The sequence below is a fragment of the Pogona vitticeps genome, chromosome 6 (assembly GCF_051106095.1).
Source record: "Pogona vitticeps strain Pit_001003342236 chromosome 6, PviZW2.1, whole genome shotgun sequence".
NCBI lineage: Eukaryota > Metazoa > Chordata > Lepidosauria > Squamata > Agamidae > Pogona > Pogona vitticeps.
Window position 1 is genome coordinate 27,114,775 of NC_135788.1, and position 26,872 is coordinate 27,141,646.

Sequence of the window (26,872 nt, forward strand, 5' to 3'; positions counted from 1 at the left end):
CACAATTCAAAGGGACACAATATGAATTTATTGCACCAGTAGAAATGATAGGAGAGCTCCATATCTCCAGTCTAATGGATATATAAAACACCTGGATTGGGCCAATAATTTCAGTGTAATTGACTAAGAAGGTGTTTTGCACACATTGTATTGAAAAGATCTGATTTATTTGAATGATATTTACAGATGATAAATTTTCAATGACTGTGTGGTTTCTTTCTCACTAACATGCAGAAACTTTTTAACAGGAGCATCAGCATTATTTTCATTTGGCTATATCTGACATATCTTTTTCATATAGGAGACCAAAATGTTAAAGGTTACCTAAATTCTTCCTGTTTGTGTTATTAACCCTATTGGGAATTCTTCCAAAATTAAAAGAAGATTTCTTTTTAGTTTACACCCCTTGGAAAGTTATTTTTAAAAGTAAGTAGTTATAGGTACAATTTCAAAGTCTCCCAAAACACAATAGTTACAATTATGGCTGTCATTTAAAAAACTAATTCCACTTTCTCACTATTCAAAAGTAATTAAACTAATTACCCTTTGTTATTTTGTGGAAAATAATGCTACTGGCCTGTGGTACAAATAGGCATGAATAGTGAAGCTACACAATTGCTGTAACTGTGAAATGTTACAGCTATATCACAAAGGAGTAAAATTGCCCCTCATTACATTATTATTCTGATGTAATTTAGGCTCAGAATTGCACATTACAGAGAGCATGTAATTAGGAGAAAGGATGCCTTAAGTGCTGTAAGATTCTTGATTATCACAGCAGATATTTTGACACTTCCTATTGTTTTGCAAATTAGCTTGCTTTGGATTTCTGGATGCAAACACAAACTTCATTAGTAAGTCAGATTGATGACCAGGGCCAGTTGCAGGTAATATATATCTCCCACCAACAGCTTCAATAGCTGCAGTTCCATTTCCATGCTCAGATCAAAGAGTTTTCATTATCTATGAAACTCTTTACAACTTGGGTCTAGATTCTCTGAAGGACCATATCCTCTCATATAAACTTGCAGGATCTGTGAGAGCATTCAATGGCCCTCCACCATCAGAGACTCATGTAGTAGGAAATCAAGGGAGGACCTGCATGGTGGCTACACACAGACTCTGTAATTCCTTGCCAAGAAAAATTTGCCTCTCAGTGTTCTCCTGTCAGTGGCAGGCAAATACCTTTTTATTTAGGCACACCCTTAGCAGCTTAAGAGTCCAGCTGATGCACTGGTTTTCTTTGTTTTAAGGAAAATTGTGATCCCTATTTTTAATTGATTTTAAAGAGTTTTAATTTTAATTGCCTTTTTAAAAATACAATTGCATTCTATTTTAATGTTTTGGATGTTGATGTACTTTAATCAACTTCTGTTTTAAACTGTTCTGTATGCTGCCTTGAGTTCCAGTTCTAGGAGACAGTTTGCATATAAATGAAACAAAACGAAACAAAATGAACGAATCTGATTTTCAGACTTCAAGGCCTGCTGAAATTACATCTCTGAAATGCTGGTGTGATTTCAGTGAAAAGGACCTTATGTGTAATAAATAGGGGGGTTTTTTTGTAATGCTTGTGTTATGTTTTAGTTTTTACAGAAATAAATTGATTACATTGATTTGTTTTGGCTGGAATCCTACTGCAAAACCATAAACCGGGAATTGCATAACTGCCATGCACAATCATTCTGACTGGCTGTCACTCGCTTGGACATGCCTGAGTCATGCACCCAGTTGCATGCCCATGCATGTGACAGTCAGAATTTAAAAAAAAACACAGAGAAAAAAACCCTTTACATAATTTATCTTGGGCACATGACATTTCACAATACAGTTTTGGCCATCATTTGTTATGTGTTATTCTAAGCTCTCTTATCATCTACAGTACAAATGGCAGATGCCCAGCAGGTACAGAGTAAATCAATGAACAATTCCACTGTATTCCACCCATCCTAAAACTCTTAACAATGTCCCGTCTTTTCCAGACCTAGGCCAATTTACTTACCGTTAAGCCTGGCTCACCAATGCCAATTGGTCCTGGAAGTCCAATTCTTCCTTCCTGGCCCCTATCACCCTTATAAGAAAAGAGAGAGAGAAAGGGAAGGAACTATGTTTGCTGATATTTTAAATTCATTTTCTAAGAGCAAAAAAGGAATAAGTCAAGACATACCATATTTTTCCATGTATAATATGACCCCCAATTTTGACCCTTGCCGGAGGTGGAGGAGCAGTCAATGGGCAGCCATTATCCCCTCTAGTTTAATATTGAGCAAACCAACCATTGAATTTTCAACAACACTGCCAATGGTACAGTATATTCCACTATATGTGAAGGTAGATAGCTAGTTTCCAAAGCACAGGACAGGCTGCATGGAACAGAGCTTTCTGTTCTGACACCTCGCTGCCACTTCCCAGCATCTAGTACTTGAGGCAGCCACCTCACTGTGATGAATGGTAGGGCTGGCCCTGGCCAGATCTTCAATGTCTTCAGCATTCAAACAGTAATAATTCTATGCACAGTTACAATGCTGGAGTCATTGTAATCACACCTGTTGTCATCTCTTCTGTACGTATAGCATCAACAGACTGAAAATTAAGAGGCGTGCAGATTTGTGCTTCTAGACTACAACTCCCAGAATTCCATAGGGATTCCTCTAGAGCATATCTAGAGGCTCTCTGCATTGGTTGACCATAGCTAATAATGAAGTAAAGTCAGCTCTTGTGCAGTACAGTGGCACCATTTATACCTTGTGGGAACCAATATAGCTGCCGAAGCAACTGCTTTAGTGTACAGCATAGATATTTATAAGCAAAATGCCCAACATTAGTTCCTTAACTGGGCCACCATGACTGCCATGTATTGGCCAAGGACATTGCTGCTTGAACTTTAATATTATTGGCGTTGGTATCTTCCCCATTGTACAATATATGATAGGTGTATCTGTGAACAATTTTATTTATTCATGGGTTACACAGAAGAGTTCCTCTCACTACTCAATCACACTGCCTTCTCTGCCTGGATGGGTTAGATCCAGGAGGTTAGTGCAGAATGTTTGGGAAATGCCTCCTGAGACCCGTGCCTTTCCCTAGCATCCTCCGAGTCCCTTACACCTGGGTGGTCAGGGAAGAGGCAGACACTAGCAGGTTGTCGCTCCTAGTTGCAAACTAATCCTGCACAGAACTTAACATAACCCAAAACATTTCATTCCTCAGAGACTGAAAAAGTACCTTCAACACCTTTGTGTTGAAAGGTAGGTAAAATTTTATTGTTTTGTTACGAAGGAAAAAGTAGCATAGCATGGCATAAAGTTCCAATAATTTCAGCAGTGATTACAAAAGCCATCATCAAGTAACATAAGCAGAATTTATAGAGCTCAAGGCATGATGAAGATGTTCCCAAAGAAACAATGAAAACTAACTCTCTAAGCTATACTCACAGACACGTACAGAGTTCTTCATAGCAGGTAGCATAATAGCATAGCGTGAACATGCTAAGTCATGATGACCAATCCATGATAATGATTCAAGATGGAGCGTGTCTTTGCGCTTTCTCAATTCAATCCCATCATCCAATTGACCACAGGCCCACAAACCAACCAATCATTTAATTGGCCCTAGCTCTACCATCCAAGTTGCTTAATTGGCTTTGACTTTAGATGCAAGGATTGTTCAAGGTCAGGACAGTCTGAGTTCTCCCTTATCTGGAGACATAGGCACAATGAGTTCCACATTCTCAAAACAAACAAACCCAGTTGGTGCATTTCACAGTGTTTCAAGACTTGATATTAACCCTCTACTTGCTTTTTTAGACTTTACAGACTTGATGTCAACTCCATAGACCATAATTCCCTCACAGTATCATTCATGTCTTTGACTGGAAGTAGAATTGATTTTTCCATCAACAACAATTGCTACTGTACAGCTATTTCCACATTGCTCTCAGCTTTCCAAGAAGCAGGGATTTAGAGTAATACCATATAAGCAATCTGGCACTGAATGGGAACTAAACTCACTAGGAAAAATATACTATTGAGGTACATCCTATACTTTACCTTAGGTCCAGGATATCCAATTCCAGGAACTCCAGCAGGGCCGTAAGGTCCAGATGGGCCTGGTTCTCCCTTAAAATAAGCAGAATTAAACATATGAGTTAATACAGTAGAGAACGTTAATAATTTGGACAAATTGATGGCCCCAAATATTCAGGTTATTCAATTTTATCTGTCACATATGGGTGGAAACTTTGTCCCTCCCCAGATGTTTGGAACTGAAATTCCTACAGTCTCTTACCATTTATTATGCTGCTTGCACTTCTGGGTGATGAATTCCAAAACTTCTGGGAAACCAAAAGTCTCACACCTCTGATCCAGCAATTTTATTATATATATTTGAAACAAAGTCTTTCATTGTCTCAATAAGCAAGAAATGTAACAGGTGGAAGTTGACTCTGATTCTTAGAATGCTTAAGCACAAATTAATCCGCAGATATTTGACTTGAGTATTATTATTAATATTATGAGACAATCCAGTGAACACAGGAATTTGATTCCAAACTTAAGAGCAGGTCTACTGACATCAATGGGACAGTAAGTCTTGATCAGCCAAAATCCCATTGATTTTAATGTGTCTACTCTAAGGATCCTACTCTCAACTTATTTTTAAAGACTGCATTCATAGATTTCCTATCATCATGGATGTGTTTCATTTCTGTTTTTTTAAAAAAAATAATTTCTAGACTTCGTGGTTTCTAAAGGACTTCAACTTTATCTTCATTATTACAACTACAGATCAAATTTCTAACAGAAAGATATATAGGTAAGGCCACTATCTGCTGAAATCTTGGAAACAATGATAGCTGCACTGTTAAAATCAATTTAAATACCATATTGTAGGCATCCTTCAGTCTCAAGAGACTATGGTATCGTGCTCTGTATGGAGGTCTTGGAACAGTGTCTTGTGTGGCTGAGAAGGCCAATTCGAGAGTGACAATCCCTTCCACACTGGAGACAAATCCAATCTGTCCCCTGTCCAGCTCCCTGGTTTTGCTTGTTTCGGGACTGCCTCTTTGCCTCGGTCTGCTGTACAAGTGTCTCTTCAAATTGGGAGAGGCCATGATGCACCGCCTGCCTCCAGGCTGAACGCTCAGACGTCAAGGTTTCCCATCTGTTGAGGTCCATTCCTAAGGCCTTCAGATCCGGCTTGCAGATGTCCTTGTAACGCAGCTGTGGTCTCCCTCGGGGGCGGCTTCCCTGCACTAATTCTCCATACAGGAGATCTTTTGGAATCCGACCATCAGCCATTCTCACGACGTGCCCAAGCCAACGTAGACGGCGCTGTTTCAATATTGTATACATGCTGAAAATTCCAGCTCGTTCTAGGACTACTCTATTTGGAACTTTGTCCTGCCAGGTGATACCAAAAATGCGTCGGAGACAACGCATATGGAAGGTGTTCAGCTTCCTCTCCTGCCGTGCACAAAGGATCCAGGACTCGCTGCAGTATAGGAGTGTGCTCAGGACACAGGCTCTATAGACCTGGATTTTGGTGTATGCCGTCAACTTCTTGTTAAGCCATACTCTCTTTGTGAGTCTAGAGAACATGGTAGCTGCTTTCCCAATGCGTTTATCCAGCTCGACATCTAGGGAGAGAGTGTCAGAGATTGTTGAGCCAAGGTACACAAATTCATGAACAACCTCCAGTTCTTGCATGGAGATAGTAATAGAGGGAGGTGAGTCCACGCCCTGGCACATGACTTGTGTTTTCTTCAGGCTGATAGTTAGTCCAAAGTCTTGGCAGGCCTTGCTAAAATGATTTATGAGTTGTTGGAGGTCTTCAGCAGAGTGGGCAACAATGGCTGCATCATCAGCAAAGAGGAAGTCCCGCATACATTTCATTTGGACTTTGGTCTTCGCTCTCAATCTAGTGAGATTAAAAAGCTTTCCATCTGATCTAGTCCGGAGATAGACACCTTCTGTTGCAGTTCCAAAGGCCTGCTTCAGCATGACAGCAAAGAAGATCCCAAACAGGGTTGGCGCAAGGACACAGCCTTGTTTTACTCCGCTTCGGATGTCAAAGGGATCTGATGTTGAGCCGTCAAAAACTACAGTGCCCTTCATTTCCTCATGAAAGGACCTGATGATATTAAGGAGTTGAGGTGGACATCCAATCTTGGGAAGTATTTTAAAAAGTCCGTCCCTGCTAACCAAGTCAAAGGCCTTTGTGAGATCTATGAAGGCCACAAAGAGTGGCTGTTGTTGTTCCCTGCATTTCTCCTGCAGCTGTCGGAGGGAGAATACCATGTCAGTGGTGGATCTGTTAGCTCGAAAACCACACTGTGATTCTGGATACACTCTGTCTGCAAGCACCTGAAGTCTCTTCAGCACAACACGGGCCAGCAGCTTCCCTACAACGCTGAGAAGAGAGATACCACGGTAGTTATTGCAGTCGCCCCTGTCGCCTTTGTTCTTATACAATGTGATGATGTTTACGTCCTTCATGTCCTGTGGTACTCCACCTTCTCTCCAGCAAAGAGAAAAGAGTTCATACAGCTCAGTGGTGATGATCTCTTTACAACACTTCAAAACTTCAACGGGGATGTTGTCCTTTCCAGGTGCCTTGCCAGAGGCAAGGGAATCCAAGGCTGCTTTTATTTCTGCTAAAGTTGGTTCACTGTCCAGCTCTTCCAAGAGAGGCAGGCACTCAATGTTATTTAGTGCCTCTTCCGTTACTACATTCTCTTTAGAATATAGCTCAGAGTAGTGCTGTACCCAGCGTTCCATCTGCTGTGCTCGATCCTGGATGATCACGCCTGTAGTAGACTTCAAGGGAGCAGATTTCTTCTGTATTGGACCTAAAGCCTGCTTGATACCATCATACATTCCCTTGATGTTACCTGTGTCCGCTGCTATCTGTATCTGAGAGCAGAGCTGAAGCCAATAATCATTGGAACATCTCCTGGCAGTCTGTTGGACTTGGCTACGAGCAGCTCGAAGAGCCTGCAAGTTGTACTCACTAGGACAGGCTTTGTATGCTGCTAGAGCTCTCCTCTTATCCTCGATGGCTGGAATCAGCTCCTCTGAATGGGCTTCGAACCAGTCAGCCGTCTTTTTGGTCTTCTTGCCAAATGTGGACAAGGCAGTGTTATAAACAGCGTTCTTGTTCCCATCGTTCAGGTGCATTCGCATCAGCCGGGCCTGGAAGGGTTTCCTGAAGCGCTTGGGCAAATTCCTCCACTTTTCTTTGATTGCGAATCTTGTTGATATCTATACGTGGTTTTCCTTCCTTTTTAGTGTGATACAATCTCTTTGTTTGCAGTTTTATTCTGCTACACACCAGGGAATGATCAGTGTCACAATCAGCACTCTGGTAACTGCGTGTGATCGTAATACTAGATAAGCTAGAACGTCTAGTGAGGATCAAATCAAGCTGATGCCAATGCTTCGATCTTGGATGTCTCCAGGAAACTTTGTGTTGAGGCTTTGTATTAAAGAATGTGTTGGTGACACAAAGACCATAATAACAGCAAAACTCCAGCAAACGTTGGCCATTTTCATTCATCTTCCCAATGCCAAAACAGCCTAGACAGGTGGGCCAAGAGTTGTGATCAGCACCAACTCTAGCATTAAAGTCTCCGAGAATGAACAGCGGCTCTCTCTCAGGGACGTTTTTGATAGTAGCTGCCAAATCGTCATAGAATTTGTCTTTGACTTCTGTTGTGGATGACAGTGTTGGTGCATATGCACTGATGAGGGTGACCAGTCCCGCTGATGAGTGGAGCTGCAGAGACAGGATTCTTTCACTCCCCACAGTAGGTGGAACAATGGATCTCAGCAGAGTATTTCTGACCGCAAAGCCAACACCATATTCCCTGGTCTCGTTCAATGGTTTTCCCTGCCAGAAGAATGAGAAGTTTTTTTCTTTGACAGATCCCATGTCTGGCAATCTCGTCTCTTTCAGGGCAACAATGTCCATCCGCAGTCTACTCAGTTCAATGTCGATAACAGCTGTCTTGCGCACGTCATCTATTTCCTGCAGGTTGTCAGAAAAGCCAGGGGTCATTGTCCGAACATTCCCAACTTTAGGGCAGATGTTTTCTTTTGATTGTTGCGTGGTGCATGGTTATTGATCAGTTTTTCGGCTCTCTGACCATCAGAAGTAGTCCCTGGCATCATGCTCTGTGCCAATCGAGCAAAACGTATAACCAGTAACTGCTAGTTCCTGTGTTATTTCGACACTGTATGCAAAGCTGGAGTGTCCTCTCCAGAGCACGAAGCCTGGGTAGAATAATATGGAGGATAGGCTGTTACCCAAGCAGCAAATCCCCCCTCTCCACGTCACTGAAATAGTCCAATGGAGAGGCAAGAGCCAATACAACTGGTTCCAGCGACGTCGCAGGAGTTGGCAGAACAACACGAACTGTCTACGGGACTCCGGCTCCGGATTTTGCCTCGAGGTTATCTCCTGAAGCCTTTTCCATGAGTGGATATAGCCACAAGGCAGTGGAGGTTTGAAATCAGAGTTTTCCTTCTCCTAGATGGGCTGCCTTACATGGCTGACGAGTCCCACCTACCCGGCCTGCTCCCTAATAGTGTGGAAGTATGATCCTACTCCTGAAACATTCCTGCCGCCAGGTGTAAGAAATACTATTTGGCTATCCTATTTAGCAGATTAAAGTAAAAAAATAGAGTGAGAGGATTTCGCGCGCCGTTAGGCGCGCGCTTCTGCAGGCACTAATTTAAAGCCAAAGCCCCGCCCCCTCAGACCATGTGGTCAAAGGGTCAGCCTACCAGGAAGAACTCACCAACTAAAATGGCCCCCAAGCACAGCTCCCTCCTGCCTCTGCTTCCTCTTCAGGAAAGGGGAAATACCATATTATGATACAGTATTTCACAGGAGGGGAATTTTCATTGGGGATAAGCCCTTATGCTTCATGAGAGATTGTATAGAATTGTAACTTTTATCATCAAGACTTAAATTGAAACAGTGAGTAAGGGCCGTATTACAGGTGATAGAAAGTGGTGTGTGCAAGTGTTTTTACAATATATGTGAGACATGCATATATTGCTTCTTCTATGACCACAAATATGGTGTGCTTTCTTATATAGGCCATAATGTAAGAAAAACACTATCATTTGACAAAAGAGATAATTTTCAAACAATATTCAGTCTCCCACACTAACCAGACAATTGCTTCTAAGACACCTGTGTGTACTAAGTATGGAGGCAATAGACCTCTTCCACAGTTGCCCCACGGACTGGAGCTCCTATGCAACCAATTGATTATTTAATTGATTGATTTAATATCCTTCCTTTCTCCTTTGCAGGAAACAAGGTAGCTTACAACATGAGCTTAAAACACAGCTGCAGCAAAAAATACCAACAACACAAAAATTCTCTCTCACACACAAATCACAATATTTAAACACTAAATAAATCACCAGAGTAAAACAAGCACTAATTTTAAAACAACAACAATAATGAATCTACCATTAATCACCTAGCTTTCATTAATACATCCTCAACTAGTTTCATGACAATGTCATCATTTTCATGGTTCTGTCTGTGGTTACTATAGATTCTTCATAGCAGGCAAAGTTAAGATTAAAACTATACTCAATTCTCCCTACAAATTATGTTTTCCCGGCATTCTGGATTATCAGTTCTCCTTGTGACCCTTGATGTATTTAAACAGCAGGTGTTCTGACTTACTATCATTTTCCCATTCCAGGAAATTTAACGTCTCACTGGGATGTGTTTTAAGCATAGGTTTTTAGTTTTCACATTTCAGCAAAGCACAAGGGCAGAGGATCCTTATTACTGTTTCTGCTTTAGCTTTGATAATGATGATGATGATGATGATGATGATGATGATGATGATGATGATGATGATGATGATGATGATGATGATGATGATGATGATGTGCCATCAACTCAGACTTATAGCAACTCTTTTCAGGGTTTTCCAGGTAGAGAATACTCAGAAGAGGTTTTCTATTCCTTTCTTCTGGGGATGCTCTGGGACTGGGCAGCCTGCCCAAGGCCGCACAGGCTGGCTGTACTCACAGGAGGCACTGTGGGGAATTCAACTCACAACCTCTGTCTCTGCAGCCAGATGTATCTAAACCATGGTGCTATTTTTTTAAAAAAAATTAGTGCCTACGGTTTGTGAACAGTTCAACAGCCATGAATTGATGAAAAATTTTAAAATGGTCTAGTTCTGCATCTTTCAATGGGCTGAAATAAATTTATAAAAGGAAATGTGTCAAATTTTGGGGATAAAATCTTAATTTCTCTGTAATGAAGTTCTCACAAATATGTTAAAGTCCGGGACTTTTGTCTCATTCATTTCAATGAGAAAGATCTAGGCACACAGTTAATTCTTCCACCGAAAACAAATTGAATAGCACAGTCCTAAGCATGTTCACTGGGAAGTAGACTCCACAATGTCAATAGCTAAGTATATGCAGGACAGCATGGCTAAGTATATGCAGGACAGCAACCTAAGGCTATGTAAGCTTATTCTTCCTAAGCTGGGAAGAAATGCTATTGAATCCCTCCTCTATCTGTGTATCAGTCAGAGTATGGGTGAGTATCTGGCATTTTGCCAGACATTATAGTCACTCAGCAGGTGGTCCTATAGGATTCCACCCTTACTTACATTCAAAGTAAGACATATATCTGCAATTTTTTCTGCTGATTTTCTTTTCCTCTCACTTAATTACACCACCACCACCCCCCAGAAGAACACATCTACAGCATATTGTTGCTTTGGTGCTGAAAGTGTTAATGCTTTGAAGTTTATTATCAAGAAAACTTTTTTTTCCCACCAGCAGGAAAAAAGCAGAGAGGCCAAGAATAACATGAGAGTCAATATGTGTCTGCTTTCTTATTGTCTTGGCAGTGTTTCCACAGTGATGGGGTTCATGCAAGGAAGCCCTATAAAGAAAACACAAATAATAGATCTCTCTTAAGAAGAATATCTGGCAAAAAAGAAAGAAAAATGAAAAATAAAGACGAACGACATATTGTGGCACCTGAAGGAGTAAATGCTATATTTTAATGTAGGCTTTTGTGGACAAGTCCACTTCCTCAGACTTGTCCAAAAAGGCCACATTAAAACATAGCAGTTAGTCTTTAAGGTGCCACCACATGTTTGTCGTCTTTATTTTTCATTTTTATTTTGCTTTGTTTTTTCCTGATATGTTAGCATAGACTAACATGGCTACCTCTTCTAAAACTACAACTAAGAAAGAAGGTGGTGTGTTGAGATTTTTATCTTCTGGTCAAAGAGGTCCTGTTCTGAAAACATCTGATCCCATCACGTAGACCAGCGATGGCGAACCTATGGCACGTGTAACCTTCGAGGGTGAACCATTAAAACAGGTCCTTGTTCCCTGTGGGGAGGAAGAGCCACTGTAAGGTTGCATTTAATCAGGTGGTGATCCAACCATGACAAGGGGACAGACCCTAGATCAGTCATCCTCAGAGCACACTCGCTTTGCTTGGCGGAGAACACCAGGTCCAGCATATGGCCACCCACGTGGGTGGGGCCATTGACATGTTCGGACATGTCCAGGGAGGCCATGGTCTCCAAGAATTCAAGAGCCGGACCGGAAACCTCCACTTCTGCATGGATGTTGAAGTCACCCAAGACCAAAAGCCTTGGGGACCCCAACAGTGGAGACAAAATCCACCAGCTCCAGCAAGGGAATGGCTGGGTCACGGGGAGTGCAGTAACCCAGCAAGATCCCAATACCATTCCTGGCCCCAATTGACATGTGGAGGAAATCTAGACCCGGTGTTGCTACTGCAGAGCGCCTAACAACCTCGAGTGTTCTTATACACAATAGCTAGTCCCCCCTGTCCCTCCAGTCTACCCTGGTGCTGGACTGCATAACTGGGAGGACAGGCAAGAGTCAGTGGAACACCACCTTCCCTGACCATCCATGTTTTGGTTATGCATGCCAGATGTGTGTCCTCCTTCAGAATGAGGTCTTGTAAAACCTGAGATTTATTTGATACAGATATGGTGTTCAACAGCACCAGGTTTAGAGTGAAGGGCTAGCTCAGCTGATTACCTCAAGTCTGGCAGGAGGTTGCTATGTCAGAACAGTGAACAGATTTCAAGCATCTGTTCACCATTCTTCTGGAACTTGTGTCTTGAGGTGGGATAATCCTATCATAATAATATCTGAGGCAAAGATGTACCTCCAGTACAGTCTGAGGATAAGACAAGCAACACCAACACAGTAAATGCTTCAGAGGTGTAAAGGACAGACTCTTCACCAAATGGCCATTTTTAGGCTCAGAGAACCTTTTACCAATTCCAGTCTGCCACTTCGTCTTGTATGCCTCGCCACACAATTTTGGAATTGCTCACCCAAAACCACAGAACTGAGTATTCCTGTTAAAGATTCCTGCCAGCCAGCAGTGTTCCTTTTTCAAAATATACCATTTCATTACTTTTCTCCTTGCAGGTTTTTGTCCGTATCTCTCTAATCTGCTCATAGAATTCTCGTTCTACAGCCACTGCACATAGAATCCTCATGTTTGTTCCTCCGCCTTGAGTTTTTTTTTAATTCCTAAATTGTTTTTATTCTATTTCTGCAACCCTTGTTGTTCCCACAGGCCTACTTAAATATCCCTGCTTTTGCAGATGGTGCCACTTTGGCTCCATAGCAATGCACATTTGGAGAATGAAATCTGGACTCAATCCATATGGTCCCTTCCAGCTCTGCAGTTCTAATATTGATTTTATTACCATTTTTAATATAATATTTCTTTAATTCTTTTTAAATACCTGTATACATACTGTTTTAGATTCTAAATATTGGGTTTTCGTAAAGATTAAAGTCACCTTGGGTTTTTTTTTACGGAGAAAGTTCAAATAAAAATATTATAAACAAACAAACAAACACAGAAACAAGCAAATAAACAAAGTACTACTACTAGTAGCAGCAGCCACAGCAGTAGTATAGTAGTAGTATAGCTAACTTGGCAACTTCACACCATGTACTCTCATTCACTAATAGATATTTTCTTTTAAAATCGAGTTGGAGTGGGCAGCACTTCAAACAGAGAAGTGTGTCTCGTAAAATAGGATATACAGCACCCTGTGCACATAGAGTTTTTATATCCAAACAGACTAGTATCTGATAGAATCAGGTTTTAAGCACTGAAACTATAAAGCAAAGCATATTTTTTGGGTACAAATTTATGGGATTTCTCTTGTGTTCACCTTGCACAAGATTCTATGAGATTAACAGTAGGCCCCTCGGGAGGAAAATATTCTGAAAGCCAAACTCTGAAATCTCTGAGTGGACACAAGGTTTTTGTCTTAGAACTGGCCCTTTTCCTACAAAGCTGTTTTTCTGTTTTCCTTCCATACAGCTTGTATGAGAACTCATCCAGAATATGTAACACAGTGGAACAGTTCTTAAAGTTAAACACTTGTTTGTCTTAGCTTTATCCGGAGGTGTACATCCATGCTTATTGAACTGTGTAGTATGCAAAAGAGCCAACCCAAGAAGATCAAACCATTTTGGGATGTTTTTTCCCCTTAGCTATGAAAAATGCACTTCATTTGTCCCTTTCAAGTAACTTGTGGATTTCTGCCAGATTGTCAACAGCTGCTAGCCAATTAATATATATGCTGCTATAGAGATTTTTCCCACATCAAGCCTGAAATACTGAGTTTGCCATGCTATTTACTCTATATTTTTTGTAGGTTCAGTCCTTTTGTATGTAAACCTGTTAAAAAGACATATGAGTCACATCTGTGATAATAAAAAGGCCCACATTTGGCCATTTTTGGATGTGAAAAAATGTTGCTAAATTATTAATTCTCCATGAGATGGCTTGTTGAGGGTTCATTGATTCCTACATCATTTCTTCCCTCTAAGCTGAGAACAAGAAAAGCACCTTTTTCATTTACGTTTTTGACATCTGTGTAAAATCTTTCTGCATGAAGCTAGGTCCCTTTCCCTGCACTTATGCAGCAAACACAGAAAGAACAGCCAACTGATTGGGAGGGAAAGAAAGACACAAAGAACCCATCTGAGCCTTCTCATTTTTAAACATCTGTACAACAGGGCAGCGCCTGTCATAGTTTTGTTACCCAGTCTGTCTAGTATATGCAACTTGCATAAAAATGGTCCTTACAAGTCCAAAAATTCTCAGAGAGACCAACAGAAAACATCTCAGGTGAGGAGAAAAATATTTCAGTTTCCTGATGTTTAACATCCCCATTTCTTCCTTTATAAATCTAGAACCCAACAAACACATTTTCCTCAGCAAAGTATTCTTGGGCATCACACCAATTATATAATCCCAATAATGAGGAAGTCAGAACAAAGAAAGTAGAGCCCAGGGGATAGGAGATAGGCATGGCGGCAGCAAGGATTGGGTCCAGAAAGAAACAGTTCACCTGCCCCCACATTCTGGACCTTCTTTCTTTTTAAAGCTCAAAGCCTATGAGCACAAACTGCCAATCTGGTGGTTCATGCCAGTTCGGGAGACAACTGAACTGGCGTTCTGCAGTCTGGCACCCCGCCTACCCCAGCAGGCAGCCACTCAGAGGCTAGAGGAGGTGGGAGAGGGAAGCCAGAGCACAGCTTCCAAGTAGGCACCCAATGGGGGTGAACACCTGTTTGGCCATCCCCCGAGCCAGTGGTTCATGCCCATCTGTAGTTTGCACTACTCACAGACTTTTCTTCCCTCTTCTACCTACAGATCTTTTATGGGCCATTGTACTACAGAAAGAAAGAGAGGGAGGGAGGGAGGGAGAGAAAGATCCGGGTGAACCTTTCAAATAGGGAGTTTCAAAAAGCAGGATACAATAGGGGACTTGGTCCAGCAGAAAAGAGGATATGATGCTCCCCAGTGTGCCCCTAAAACCAAGCCAGGACAGCTGGCAAACCTTCTGAAGTTGGTTTTCAGGTGGCTAAGAAGGAAGAAGGAAAGAAGCACGGAGAAATTTCCATTGCGTGGTGCTCAACTACGAGCCTAATATTTGATTCAGCCTGAAGTTAGGAATACAAATCGTGCAAGGCAGTGGAGACTGAGAAAAATCTGAATTTGTGATAGCACTCTGAAGATATTAAACTTCCCAGAATTATTCCTAGGGAATATCTGTGGTTGTCAATGCTCTTTCATTTCACAAGGCCAGACTGAGGCATGCAGACGCTGTAAGGAATGTCAAGCTTCAGAGTTTCATAGGACTATGCCCCCAAAATTGTCATTTTAAAAGATTGTACTCAGACACTATTCAAAATCCAAGATCATGAGGCAAGATTTACTTGATATCTGTGTAAATTGGACACTGCTTTCATCTAGTACTTAAAGACTTTGCTCTGGAATTAACACAGAAGACACCAAAAGAAAATAGAGGCAGTGACTCTTCTGGAGACATGTTACATCCGTGTCCTTGTTGAAAAAACAGCCCTAGCTTTTCTGTAGGCCCCCTTTAATTCAGTCACACTCTGAGCAATGCAGCAGAAATGTCTTCCATTGAAATTGAGCTGCTGGGGTGCCATTATCTTCAGAACAGGCTTGTTATTGATATACTTGGAAAAAGTAGCCACCATATATAAATAACTGCAGGACTTTGAATTCCTTCATAACTGTCTGGAAACTTAAAATTTAAAAAAGAAGAGCTGAACACTCTATAAAGATAACTGAATTTGGAGAGATTGCTAAGGATCTGTCTACTGTGGTATTCACATTTAAAAAAAGCAAGCAAGCAGTGACCTTTACTAGTTGAATGGGCATTTATTGAGCTGTAAAGAACCTTTCATTTTCAGAGCAGCTCTTTTCCTGAACAAGTTCAGTCCTATTAGATTTAAAGGGTGCAGAGATGGCAAACGTCACTTTGGAACATACTAATTAAAACAGATGGCTTCAGTATTTTTGTGTAGCTTTGAATTTAGAGGGTAAACAGTGGAGATGCATGAATGTAAATAAAGGCTTGGCATGTCTTCACTAAGGATGAAAAAGTGTTCAGTACAAAGAATCCAGCTTGCCCTCCAGAGCCAAGCTTGCTCTGCAAAGCTAGAAAGCCAGTAAGATCTTTCTTTGCTCATTAATCAGTTTCTTCAAGCAACAATGAAATTGTTCAACGATTCATTCACAAAAGCAGTATTAAGTATAAAAGGCCTCCAAGGAGGTTTATACTTTACACCACTAACATCATGTAGGGCTATAAGCAGAGCTTGGAGATGACTTGATAAAAATCATTATTGTTACCTGATACTTTTGTAAATGTCAAGCGAGATTTTTTTAGCAGAAAAAGAATGTACACTGTACAGCGAGTAATGTTATCATTGTGATGATGTTATCACTAACATTTATTGATATATAATGTAGCATGTTCATCACAATGCAAGAGTTACTTGTCAATACAAAACAATGGCTATGATAACAACTTTTTGTTGGCCAAATTAATGAGCTTCAGTAACATACTGTACCATGCTCTGGATATAATTAACAATATTGCTTTTTTTAAGATCAAAATTAAAAATTATGCTTTTTCTCAAGACTGTACTTCCCTAGTATATAGTGAACTAAACCCAATTTTAATCCAACTAGAGTATACCCCCTGAAAAAAATGGCACATTAGGATGGATGGATGGATGGATGGATGGATGGATGGATGGATGGATGGATGGATGGATGGATGGATGGATGGATGGATGGATGGATGGATGGATGGATGGATGGATGGATGGATGGATAGATAGATAGATAGATAGATAGATAGATAGATAGATAGATAGATAGATAGATAGATAGATAGATAGATAGATAGATAGATAGATAGATAGATAGATAGATAGATAGATAGATAGATAGATAGATAGATAGATAGATAGATAGATGCTGTCAGGTCAATTCTAACTTATGGCAATCATTTCCAAAGTGTTTGAGGTACAAAGTACTCAGAAATAGTTTATTATTCCCTTCTTCTGAGGATGCTCTGGGACAGTGCAACTTGCCCAGGGTTATTTAGTCTAGGTCTTTTCCTGGAAAGCAGAGTGTGGAATGAAATGCCCAATTCCTCTTCTCCAACTCACTGAGCCACTCAGACAGTTGGACATAAAGACAGATATTATGACCTGAAGATGCTTAAGAATGTTCAAAAATTACTGTAAGTGTATCAAAATCAACTGTTTAAAGTTCCCTACAGAACTGACAGAGGAATTAGCTTTGTGTTGCAGACACATTTTTTTTTACTCAGCTATCATGCAGCTACATATCTCAGAAATGCCTCTTAGATCATTGCTCTGTTCTCTTGGGGCAGTTTCTGAAAGCCCTTTAGAAGGAGGACTAAGGGTCAAGCAACACCCAATGTGAAAAATGTCTTTGAAACCCATGACAGGGATTTTTCTTCTCAGTTTTTACTAATTGCACCTGCTGTTGCTGATCTATGAAGATAAAGTGTCTCCACCCAGTTTCCAGGAATTCTCTCCCACATCTCCACACCTTAGTCCGGCTCACAAATTTTATTCTTGACAAGACAGGCTGCCTTGACATGTCCAAATAGTCCTTCAAACGCATGCTAGTCCCCATGAGAGCTCCTGACTCCATCACAAGAACAAAATACCATAAGCACTTTTTTTGTGTGAGTGAAAGTTCTGTAATTTGCTCAAATGCTTCTTGTGGAAAATTTGCTGTCTTTTCTCTTTAGAGGGCAAAACACAAGGAGAGCGTGTACAGACAGGAAAAACAAACAAACAAACTCAAACTAATATCTCAGGTAATTCTTCGAAATCCATGCAACAGTATAGCAGCCATTGTAGTTTTGCACAAATCTTGCTGATGTAAGAGCAATAGTTGAGAATGCTACAAAATAGGTTGCCTCACAGATGAGGAGAAACATTTTGTGGTTAATAATTCTGATGTGTGAGAATGAGGCAGGTGATGATTTACATGTTTACACCACAGACTACTTCATTCTCCAGAGCTTCCCCAATTTTCTGTGTAGGGTTTGGGGGAGGGGACTGGAGAGGTTGCCATGGGAAGGAGGGAATAGAGATGCCCACCCGCCACTGGTTCCTATTACACATGCCTAAACTTGGATCAAGCCCATTATCATTAGAATATCCTGATGATTCCACTCATGTATCGTGTTTCACTCTATCCCCTACTTTTTTTGTTCTTTCTGAGATAACACAGAAGTGACAAACAACAAATGAGGAAAAAGTAAAGCAGGAAGAAAGCATGGGAGAAGCCAAGATTCCAGCATCTTTTACTGTCCCAAATATTTTCCACATATAAAGCAGTTCCTGTGTGTCTTCAAATGTGTTGGTTGCCTCAGAAACAAGGCCAGGATGTCTCACAGAATGCACGCCCACACACAATGCAATAGAAGCTGCATTCATTAGGCTGCCTGTGATTTGACAGTTGAATACAAAAGTTATATCAAAAACACCAGCCTTTATATATCCACATGTTTGCTATTCAGTGTGCAAATAAGCAAGAGTAGCATAATAATTACATTGGTATAAATTAAGGCTAGGGTGCCACTGACTGAACACCTACATTTGCAAACCTTTTGATCTAAGAAATGTGATATAATGATGCACTGCTATGCATTGTGTTGTTTGTTTAGTTATGCCTTCTGCCATTTTCACAACATTTTAGTAATCCAATTAAAGGTATTACAAAGGTCTCTATTTTGTTTTCATTTATATTTGTATCTATGCATGTGTGTATGTCTTTGGTTGTTTAAAATTTTACTCTGTTATACATTTACTTTTTAAAAAACACAAAGTCACATATCTAATGGAGATATTTACAAATTGATTTTTCAGTTTAGGAATGCTTCTTAGACAGTTTGTAATGCCATGTGAGAAAACTACTGCGGTGGTAGGAAAGCAGAGATTGTCTATATTCTGTTGCACAGAACAGAGTTGCACAGAATATGGAAAAAAACTGTACTGCTCTCCAAGTGGTTGAATTGTGATCTCTACCAGTCTGAGCTAACCAGGCACATGGTGAGACAGGATGGGAATATTAGTTCATCAATGTCAGGATGGTTGGAGGTTCTTTGTCTAACACACAGGATACATTATTTAAATAGAAAATCATTATTACTGAAATATATATCTCTTGCTAGATGTAGTATTTTTGGTCCAGCAAAGTGCGGACTGTTCTGATCAAATAAATTATGGTTCGTTCAAGTGGGAACAAGAAACAAATCATAGCATTCCTTTCTCTTTCTCCCTTTTGTTCAGTTCATAAGAGCCTAGCTTCAGAGAAGACTTCAGCCCTATTCAAGGGATACACTTGAATGAGGTTGATTAACAGAAGCATGAGGTTGTGGGGTCATGTTCATTACAAAATAAATAAAACCATTAACATGACTTAGGTATCAAATGTTACCTTACAGATAACTCATTATTATAGCTGAAACTACATTAAACTTAAATAGATGTGACTGGGGTAGAATTTTATCTCTGAGAAATCAGATTTGCAAATGGAGAACATCCTTAAGTCTTGAGCACTAAAATAAAGCTGATTTGCAAATTAGAGGAGATGAAAAAAGCTTTTGCTGTACAATCACACACAGTCAGCACTTAAGCAATTACCTCCTCTCCTGATTGGCTATCTGTAAGGTATTGTTCAGCCCTCAGAGCTGAGGACAGAACCTAGAAAATATTGAATTATAAATCTGTGAAGGTATCACATTGGTCCCAAGGTCAGACCATCCCCAGCACCTTCTATACCAGTCATGTCCTGGCTGAAATCCCCAGGGCCACTGAGAGTAGCTGAAAATCAGACTGACTGGGAGGATTAAAGGAAGACCTGAATGATTAGAGCAATTATTTCATTAGTCTGGTTAATAAACGAATTATAAAACAAGCTTTGACTCTATGCCAGGACTCATGGGTTCTTTTGATTCCTCACCCCATGGAAGACAAAGTCCCAAGTTGCTGTCCAAAAAGTCACTTTTGCAAGCTTGGGCAAAGGGTGTGTGTACAATGTCCATGAGGACATTGAGCCAAGTGGGCTTGTGTACCCCTGTCCGTTGTATTCATGTCAGGATGTGGTCAGATACAGAAAGGATAGTTTTAATAGGACCCATCTCTCTTAAAGTGGCCTTCTATCTGCTGGAAAATTGCTCCAGCCTGAGCAAGTGTAGTGTAGTGTAGTGACCCTACAGCTGGACCAGAAAGCTTCACCATGGGCATAGATTAAGGTTTGCCTAAAACACATCTCCTTTTATATGTGACTGCTTGGAAATAGATCACAGCAGACCACTCTACAAGTGGTCCAAATTGCAATCTATTTCCCCATGTGATCACATGCTCCTACTCAATGCAATAATAGAAGTCCTTTTTGTACATGGACAGACTTCTCCAGATCTTTTGGTTATCAGGAGGTCTATAAATAATGAAAAAGGGCAAACCAAATAAATAGATCTCAACATACACATAAACACAGAGAGCAAAACAGTAGCAAAGCAATGCCATCCATTTGAAAGAGACATCAGGAGGCTTAGGGGAGTCCCAGGATTTGCAGAAGTTCCAACAAAATTTACGTGAAAAAAACCCTAGGGAAAGAGAGATAATTCCCAAGACAACCCAATGATAACCCAAGACAACCCAACTAGGCATCCTCAGTGCCTAACAACAAGGGTATGCTGTGAAACAAAAGGCAGATGGATGAAAATGTGTATTGAATAGAGTATCAAGGAAGAAGACATGGATATACTGGTTGACTGGCACACTGAATAGTGGAACTCCACATTGCAACATTTTGTTGATGATCCCAGTTGAAATGTCTCTTACCTTATTTCCTTGAATGCCTTTTGGACCGGGGTCACCTGGAGGGCCACTGATTCCCTTGAGTAAAAGGGGGGAAAAGAGGTTTTCTACTAACATACACAACTCCAATTACAAAAGCCAGATTGTAAAGATGTATATGCAATAAAAGATGGCACAGTACTGTGTGAATTCATTTCATTGTCCAATGTTTGTTTTGTTTATAGGCTACCTTTCTCCCAATAAGGGGACCCAAAGACCAAAGAATTGGTAATGGATAAGAGAGGTCAGCAGTTCCATTGAGAAGGCAAACATGTTCTCACAGTATTACAGAAGCTAAGCTCTATCACTGCAGAATATACTGTTGAACATGATTCAGTGACAACTCCCTGTGGAGCCCCTGCCCCCATTTTTAAAATAGTATTGCAGTACTTTGGCTAGCTTCTCAACCTCCAAGAAACAGCTCCAATGTACTGATACTTCGCATGCCATTGTTAAAAGATCAATAATTTTGTATTTTGAGATCTTCCAGAATCTGGTGCACATTCTTTGCCTCTAGTAACTTATTAATTTCTGAGGCTTCATATAATCTTAAAGTTTAACTCCCTTGTTACCTCCTTTTGACTGAAATTCTGGCATGGAATGCTGGCAACTAACAAAAGTTAGGAAGAAATAATTGATGAGAAGTAATGATTTATGAAAGAATTCTTACTGATACGCTATTAATGAGGTACATGTCAACACATATCTGTTCAATGGCAGTTGTGTATTACAAGTTTTCTGTGATATATTTATTTAATGTGAAGGATCTTCAGGTGGTGTCATTCTCCCCCCCCAATAAATATCCAGCTCTTTGCTCTGCTCCACGGTTGTGCCAGAAACAGGCAAATAGTGTCACAGCTATCTGCCAAAGAAAAATTGCTCCTTACTGCAAGCCCAATGACACCAAAACTGATAATGATGTTAAACAAACTTACCTGAGGGCCTCTTGGCCCTTTTGGGCCAAAAGGGCCTTCCGGTCCCTGTTGAAATGAAATACACAGAATAATAATAAATCTTGTCCAAAATTATACTTCCTAAAACAGAAGCAGGAATAACTGGGTCACCCTCAAATAAATACTGGAATCCATCCTGATTTCAGATTCACTAGGCTAACCAAAGAAAGCACAAAAACGTGTGCAAGGGTTCAGGTTTACAATATCTTTGTCAGGCAAGATGTTAAAAATTTAAGCGGGGGGGGGGGAGAGGAAAACAAGACAGGCTTCACCTGTATCTGACAAATCATAGAATAAAGTTAAAGAAATCCCTGCTAAGGCCTCTCAGGTGAAACTGTGCTTGTCATTTTTAGCGATTCTGAGTGCTAACCGAAAGCTTTTGACTGGGAAATTCTCATGATGGACAGAATGTCAGTGAAAAGCACCACAGCTGTAAAATCCATCTTACTCCAGAAATAGTGGAAGACTAAAAATAAACCCCATTTTCTAAGGAGAAAGAAAAGCATGAGAAGTCTGAGGAAAAGTCACCAGACAAATTGAGGCAAACATTCTATTGTGATGTTGGCAAAAAAATACTTCTAATGTAAGTGTGGAACCCACTACATTTAGAGGAACATATATTCCACTTTAGAGGAAGCTGAACAATTAAAACATTTCCTCCTTCATTTTAGATAGCACCAGTGGCCACAGTAAACTCAAAGCTGTATCCATCCCATTTCAGCTCCTGCTGCACTGTTAAAGGTGTTATCATTGATGATGATGATGATGATGATGATGATGATAATAATAATAATAAATATGTATTCATTTATTCATTCATTTATTTGTTTATTCATTCATTCATTCATTCATTTATTACATTTCTGTCCCGCCCATCTAGACCAGAGAGACGCTGCAGGGAGATGTCACAAGTGTATTGACTTCCTGGGGGAATATGCAGAATAGTGTGGCAGTTACAGCTCCCTAGCTCAATTTTTTCCGGGTACGTCTCAATATTTGTCAGCACCCATACAGTGAAAGAACACAAGCGTGTATTATTAATTTTTGTTTCCTTTAATCCAGAAGTATCTAAACTGGAGATGAGCAGAAAACAGCTAGTTCAGAAGCTTGTGCTGGGTCATTTCTTAGCCAAACAGGCGTTCAGTGGTTCCCAGCCCCATCTCTTCTGACGGGCATTCACTCAGAGGCAGGACCCTGACTTCCCTGCCCAGCCTCCTCCGGGTGCTGCCCCTGAGTGGGCACCCACTGGAGAAGGCAGGGCTGGGAACTGCTAAACACCTGTTTGGCTGAGAAATAAACTGGTGGCTTGTGCCCATCTCTAACCTAGACTCATCATTTTTCTTTTCTAAGAGAGGTGTGAGAGTGGCCAGATCTGGCCATACTTTTCTCTGCACCAAAAAAAGGAAACAGGCAGATTCCAAATCCTTCAAATATTGCTTACTGCTATTGAATTTAAGCACACATTTAGCAATGGGGAGTCTTGATATATCACCAACAAAACAAATCTAAAGGTGGAAATAAACATAATCATCCCTCATGGACGAGGCTGGGCCATTTAGCCCCTCCTTCAGAGTCATACTTTGTGGTGGAATCCACACAGAAATAGACCCACAATGTAGGTATTGTATGGAATTGTCCCCAAAAGAGATGTAAATGGCGTCCTCATGTTTCAGCCAATTATCATACACAAGGTTTATTTTCTCAGGTTAAAAAAAATGGCTGGGACAAAAATTGAGTCAGCACATCTGCTGCTTCCCCCACTTTCTCTCACAGAATACATTGGGAGAAAAAAATACACACTTTTCCAGCAAAGCAGGATGCTAAGAAGCAAACATGACATTTTCTACTAGTCAATAAATTGAGCATGGGCACTCAAGGAAATACAAAGAACATACATTTAACCCTTCTGCTAACCTTAAACACTGCTCTAACCAGCATTTAGGGTTAGTCAGTATGTTTCCAGTGGGATCGTAAAATGCTCCAGATTTTAATGCAGATGTTCCATAATTGATCTGAAGCCAAGCCATCAGCCGTTCCGTGATTTTTTGAGCTGTTTTGAAGGGAATAGTACACTGAATGCTGTTGACTGCCCTTTAGGGAAACCCAGACTTCTTGTGGGCAATAAGAAAAAACAGTAAACACTGCTGAATACTTTGTAATAAATCATGTTTTGGAGGGTTTTTTAAGAAGTTGTGTCAGGACACACAACAGTACAGTCAATTATGCTGCCAGGCTGATCCGTCTAGAATGGAAATGTGCGCCTGAATATTGGCACCATGTGCCTGATATTTTACGCTACATATTTGCTGTGTGTTTTCCACGTCTGATTACTTTCCACTGGCATGATCTCTGCCATTAAAAAAAAGAGGAAAAAAAAGTCTCCATTCATTTTTGGTAATGCCTTTTCATCTCATTGTGCAAGTGGGAATCCTGTGGGTGATGAGAACTTTGGCCTGTTCAGAAGTTTCTTCGAGTGTTTAATCCATTACAGTTTTTAATCCTTTACAGATGTTTCTCCTTCGTTGCCTCAGTTTTTTAAAAAAGTCTGAATGCTGGCAAAGTTCTTTCTTTGTATTTCTAGCATTTGGATGTATGGTTTCTATGCCTATTTTCCATCCCATCTTAATTGCCAGCTGCTAACTACTTTGCTTTTATCTTCAGATATGAACACACATATTTCACACCATCATTCTATGACTTCTTCACTGTTTGCCTGTGGAAAGTTGGCTTCCAGTGCTTGTGCAACAAAACAACCCACGAGTCAGAATCCTAGAACTCCACTCTCTGCTTTGCTCCAAATTGCAGGATGTCCCTAAGAACATGTACCTACCACACCTCTCTCCTCAATCTTCCTCCCTCACTCTTGACATCTTACTACAAAGTTGTACAAGAGCAACACACACAAACATTCTAAGATGCTACTTGGTGTGACATGAGGTGGGGGTTCCACCCACCACCAGCCCAACAAACTGTTTGCATATTGATCAAGAATGCCTGCCTGGTATGAATAACAACCATGCCAAGAAACTATGAAAACTGCTTGATGAGGACGGATGCATTGTTATCGAAAGCTCGCTATCTACTTGGTTATTTCATTGGTCCAATAAAGTTATCGCCTGTTACTGCACTTAGACATAAAGATAGCTCGACTCTAAGAACCTGACTCCAGCGGAGTGTAGGTGGAGAACACACTCGGACTTCAAAAACACTTCACACAGAAATTTCAGACTTTCTCCTTCTCCAGCACAGCACATCCTGAGATTTGTTTCCCTGTCTGGTGGAAAAGGAATTCTCTGAGACTTTAGCTGGTGCCCTCAGACTGGGTAGCCCTAGGGTAGACACACTTCAGTCTTCCAGGTTTTACTCTGCTTTTCGTTAGAACCTAGCCATGCACAGGGTGTAAAGGAAGTTAACCGCCTATCTTGTTTTAAAGGGAACAGTTCTCTATTTGCAGGAGTGTCAGAGAAGAACCCTCTGTTTGAAGGCTGTGGGCTCCAAGTGTAAATTCAAGATATGGAAGCCATAAGGGAGGAAAGCCAGCACTATATTAAGTCAAATCATGAAACTCTCTTTGGGAGATATTTCTGTTCTAGGCATACTTGTTTAGAGTAAATCCCACCAAAATCAGCAGGAAGGATTGAGTGAAAATTAAAGCCAAGAGACCAAAGAGGACCAAGTCTATCTTTTATATCCTGCATAAGCACAGTACAGCCCAGATATAAAGGCATAAACTGCAATACTGTATGTATTTTAATAAGCTTTATTTGATTCAGGTCTTATTGTGGAGATTGTTATTAACCAATATGTGTTTTGCAATGTACTGATTTTCAGAGCCCCTACTTCTGACTCCAGTTTTTATGTATATCTATGTGAAACTTCAAAGTATGGGTATTTAACTCTGCAATAAAGGAATTCCCATTGGGACAGAGGAAAGTCTGCTCAGGCAAAGCAACCAGTATAGGCCTTAACCATTTTCAATATTGTCATTTGGTCTTAGAGAATGAAAACAATCCTCTTTGGACGGTTGAATCATTTTTTTCCAGAAGGAACACAATGCAGAATGAACTAACCTTCCACCCCAACAGACAAACATCATGAGTTGCTGAAAAGTTCATACCACTAGAAGTTGGATTCAATAAGAATAATTGCTATTATCTTTTGCCATTCATAGAGGCCATTCCTTCTCTGTGTCCTCACATAAACTGGGGATATTTGAACAAAATACTAATATAGCTGATATGCTTTTGACACATAATTTAAAATAGGTTGAACTTACTCTGTCTCCCTTTAGTCCTGGTGTTCCACATTCCCCTCTGTCACCCTGAAAAAATAAATAAATGTTATGGGCCTGATTTTAGAGTAATAGTTCTCACACAGAGACACAGACAGAGGGGGACAGAGCTTCTGTGTGTTTGTGTGTGCATGAGTGTGTGTGCGCATTTCCACACAAGGCAAGAAATATCTTGCCTTTCTCATCTTTTGAGAGACAGACAATAATGTTAGTTTCTAGCTCTGTGACTGGTATGATCTGTAAAGGTTAAAAGAGGCATTTTGTTCAGAAGCCAATAGCAGAAATAATCCCTGCCATGACGTTTTATGGACTGTACTTCTCTTTTTCCCCCTCTTTGTTCCTATTCTAGTTCTATTTACAACTTATGCTTAATATTTCTCTAGCACATTGCTTTTCTAAACATGTAATTCCATTATGTAACAAACAGTTCAATAAAGTGTTTGGAAATGATTTGCTAATTATCTTACCTTGTCGCCTTTATAACCAGGATTTCCCTGTTATCAAAATTATTAAAATAATAATAAATAAAATTTAAAAGTCATGTTATCATGGATAAATATAACTATCAAGATGATACAGAACATTCTTATTTAATATTTTTATTAGGATGTCTTTTAATCTCCTAAAATCATATTTTCTACACAGCACTGGCATCCAAAGTGGCGTAAACATCATCCTAATATTTCAGCCATTTGCCATGCAGTTATGATGAATAACAATAGTATGGCAATGACAATGACTAATACTATTATATTTGTATCCAGTTTCCCTACTTCTAATGCAATGTTTTCTGTCAAATTGGCATCCCAGTTTATTACCTTTGCAAG

General features: G+C 40.3%; 1 protein-coding gene across 1 annotated transcript in view; it reads right to left on the reverse strand.

Moving 5' to 3' along the window:
* Window positions 1–26,872, reverse strand: part of COL28A1 (collagen type XXVIII alpha 1 chain) — an 81,394-nt gene that overhangs the window by 41,297 nt on the left and 13,225 nt on the right. The window contains exons 8-13 of the mRNA XM_020781814.3: window positions 26,513–26,539; window positions 26,031–26,075; window positions 21,737–21,781; window positions 20,787–20,840; window positions 4,050–4,118; window positions 2,003–2,071 (exon numbers count right to left, since the gene is read on the reverse strand). Of these exons, the coding sequence (XP_020637473.3) occupies window positions 2,003–2,071; window positions 4,050–4,118; window positions 20,787–20,840; window positions 21,737–21,781; window positions 26,031–26,075; window positions 26,513–26,539 (309 nt within the window). The remainder of the gene's footprint in view (window positions 1–2,002; window positions 2,072–4,049; window positions 4,119–20,786; window positions 20,841–21,736; window positions 21,782–26,030; window positions 26,076–26,512; window positions 26,540–26,872) is intronic.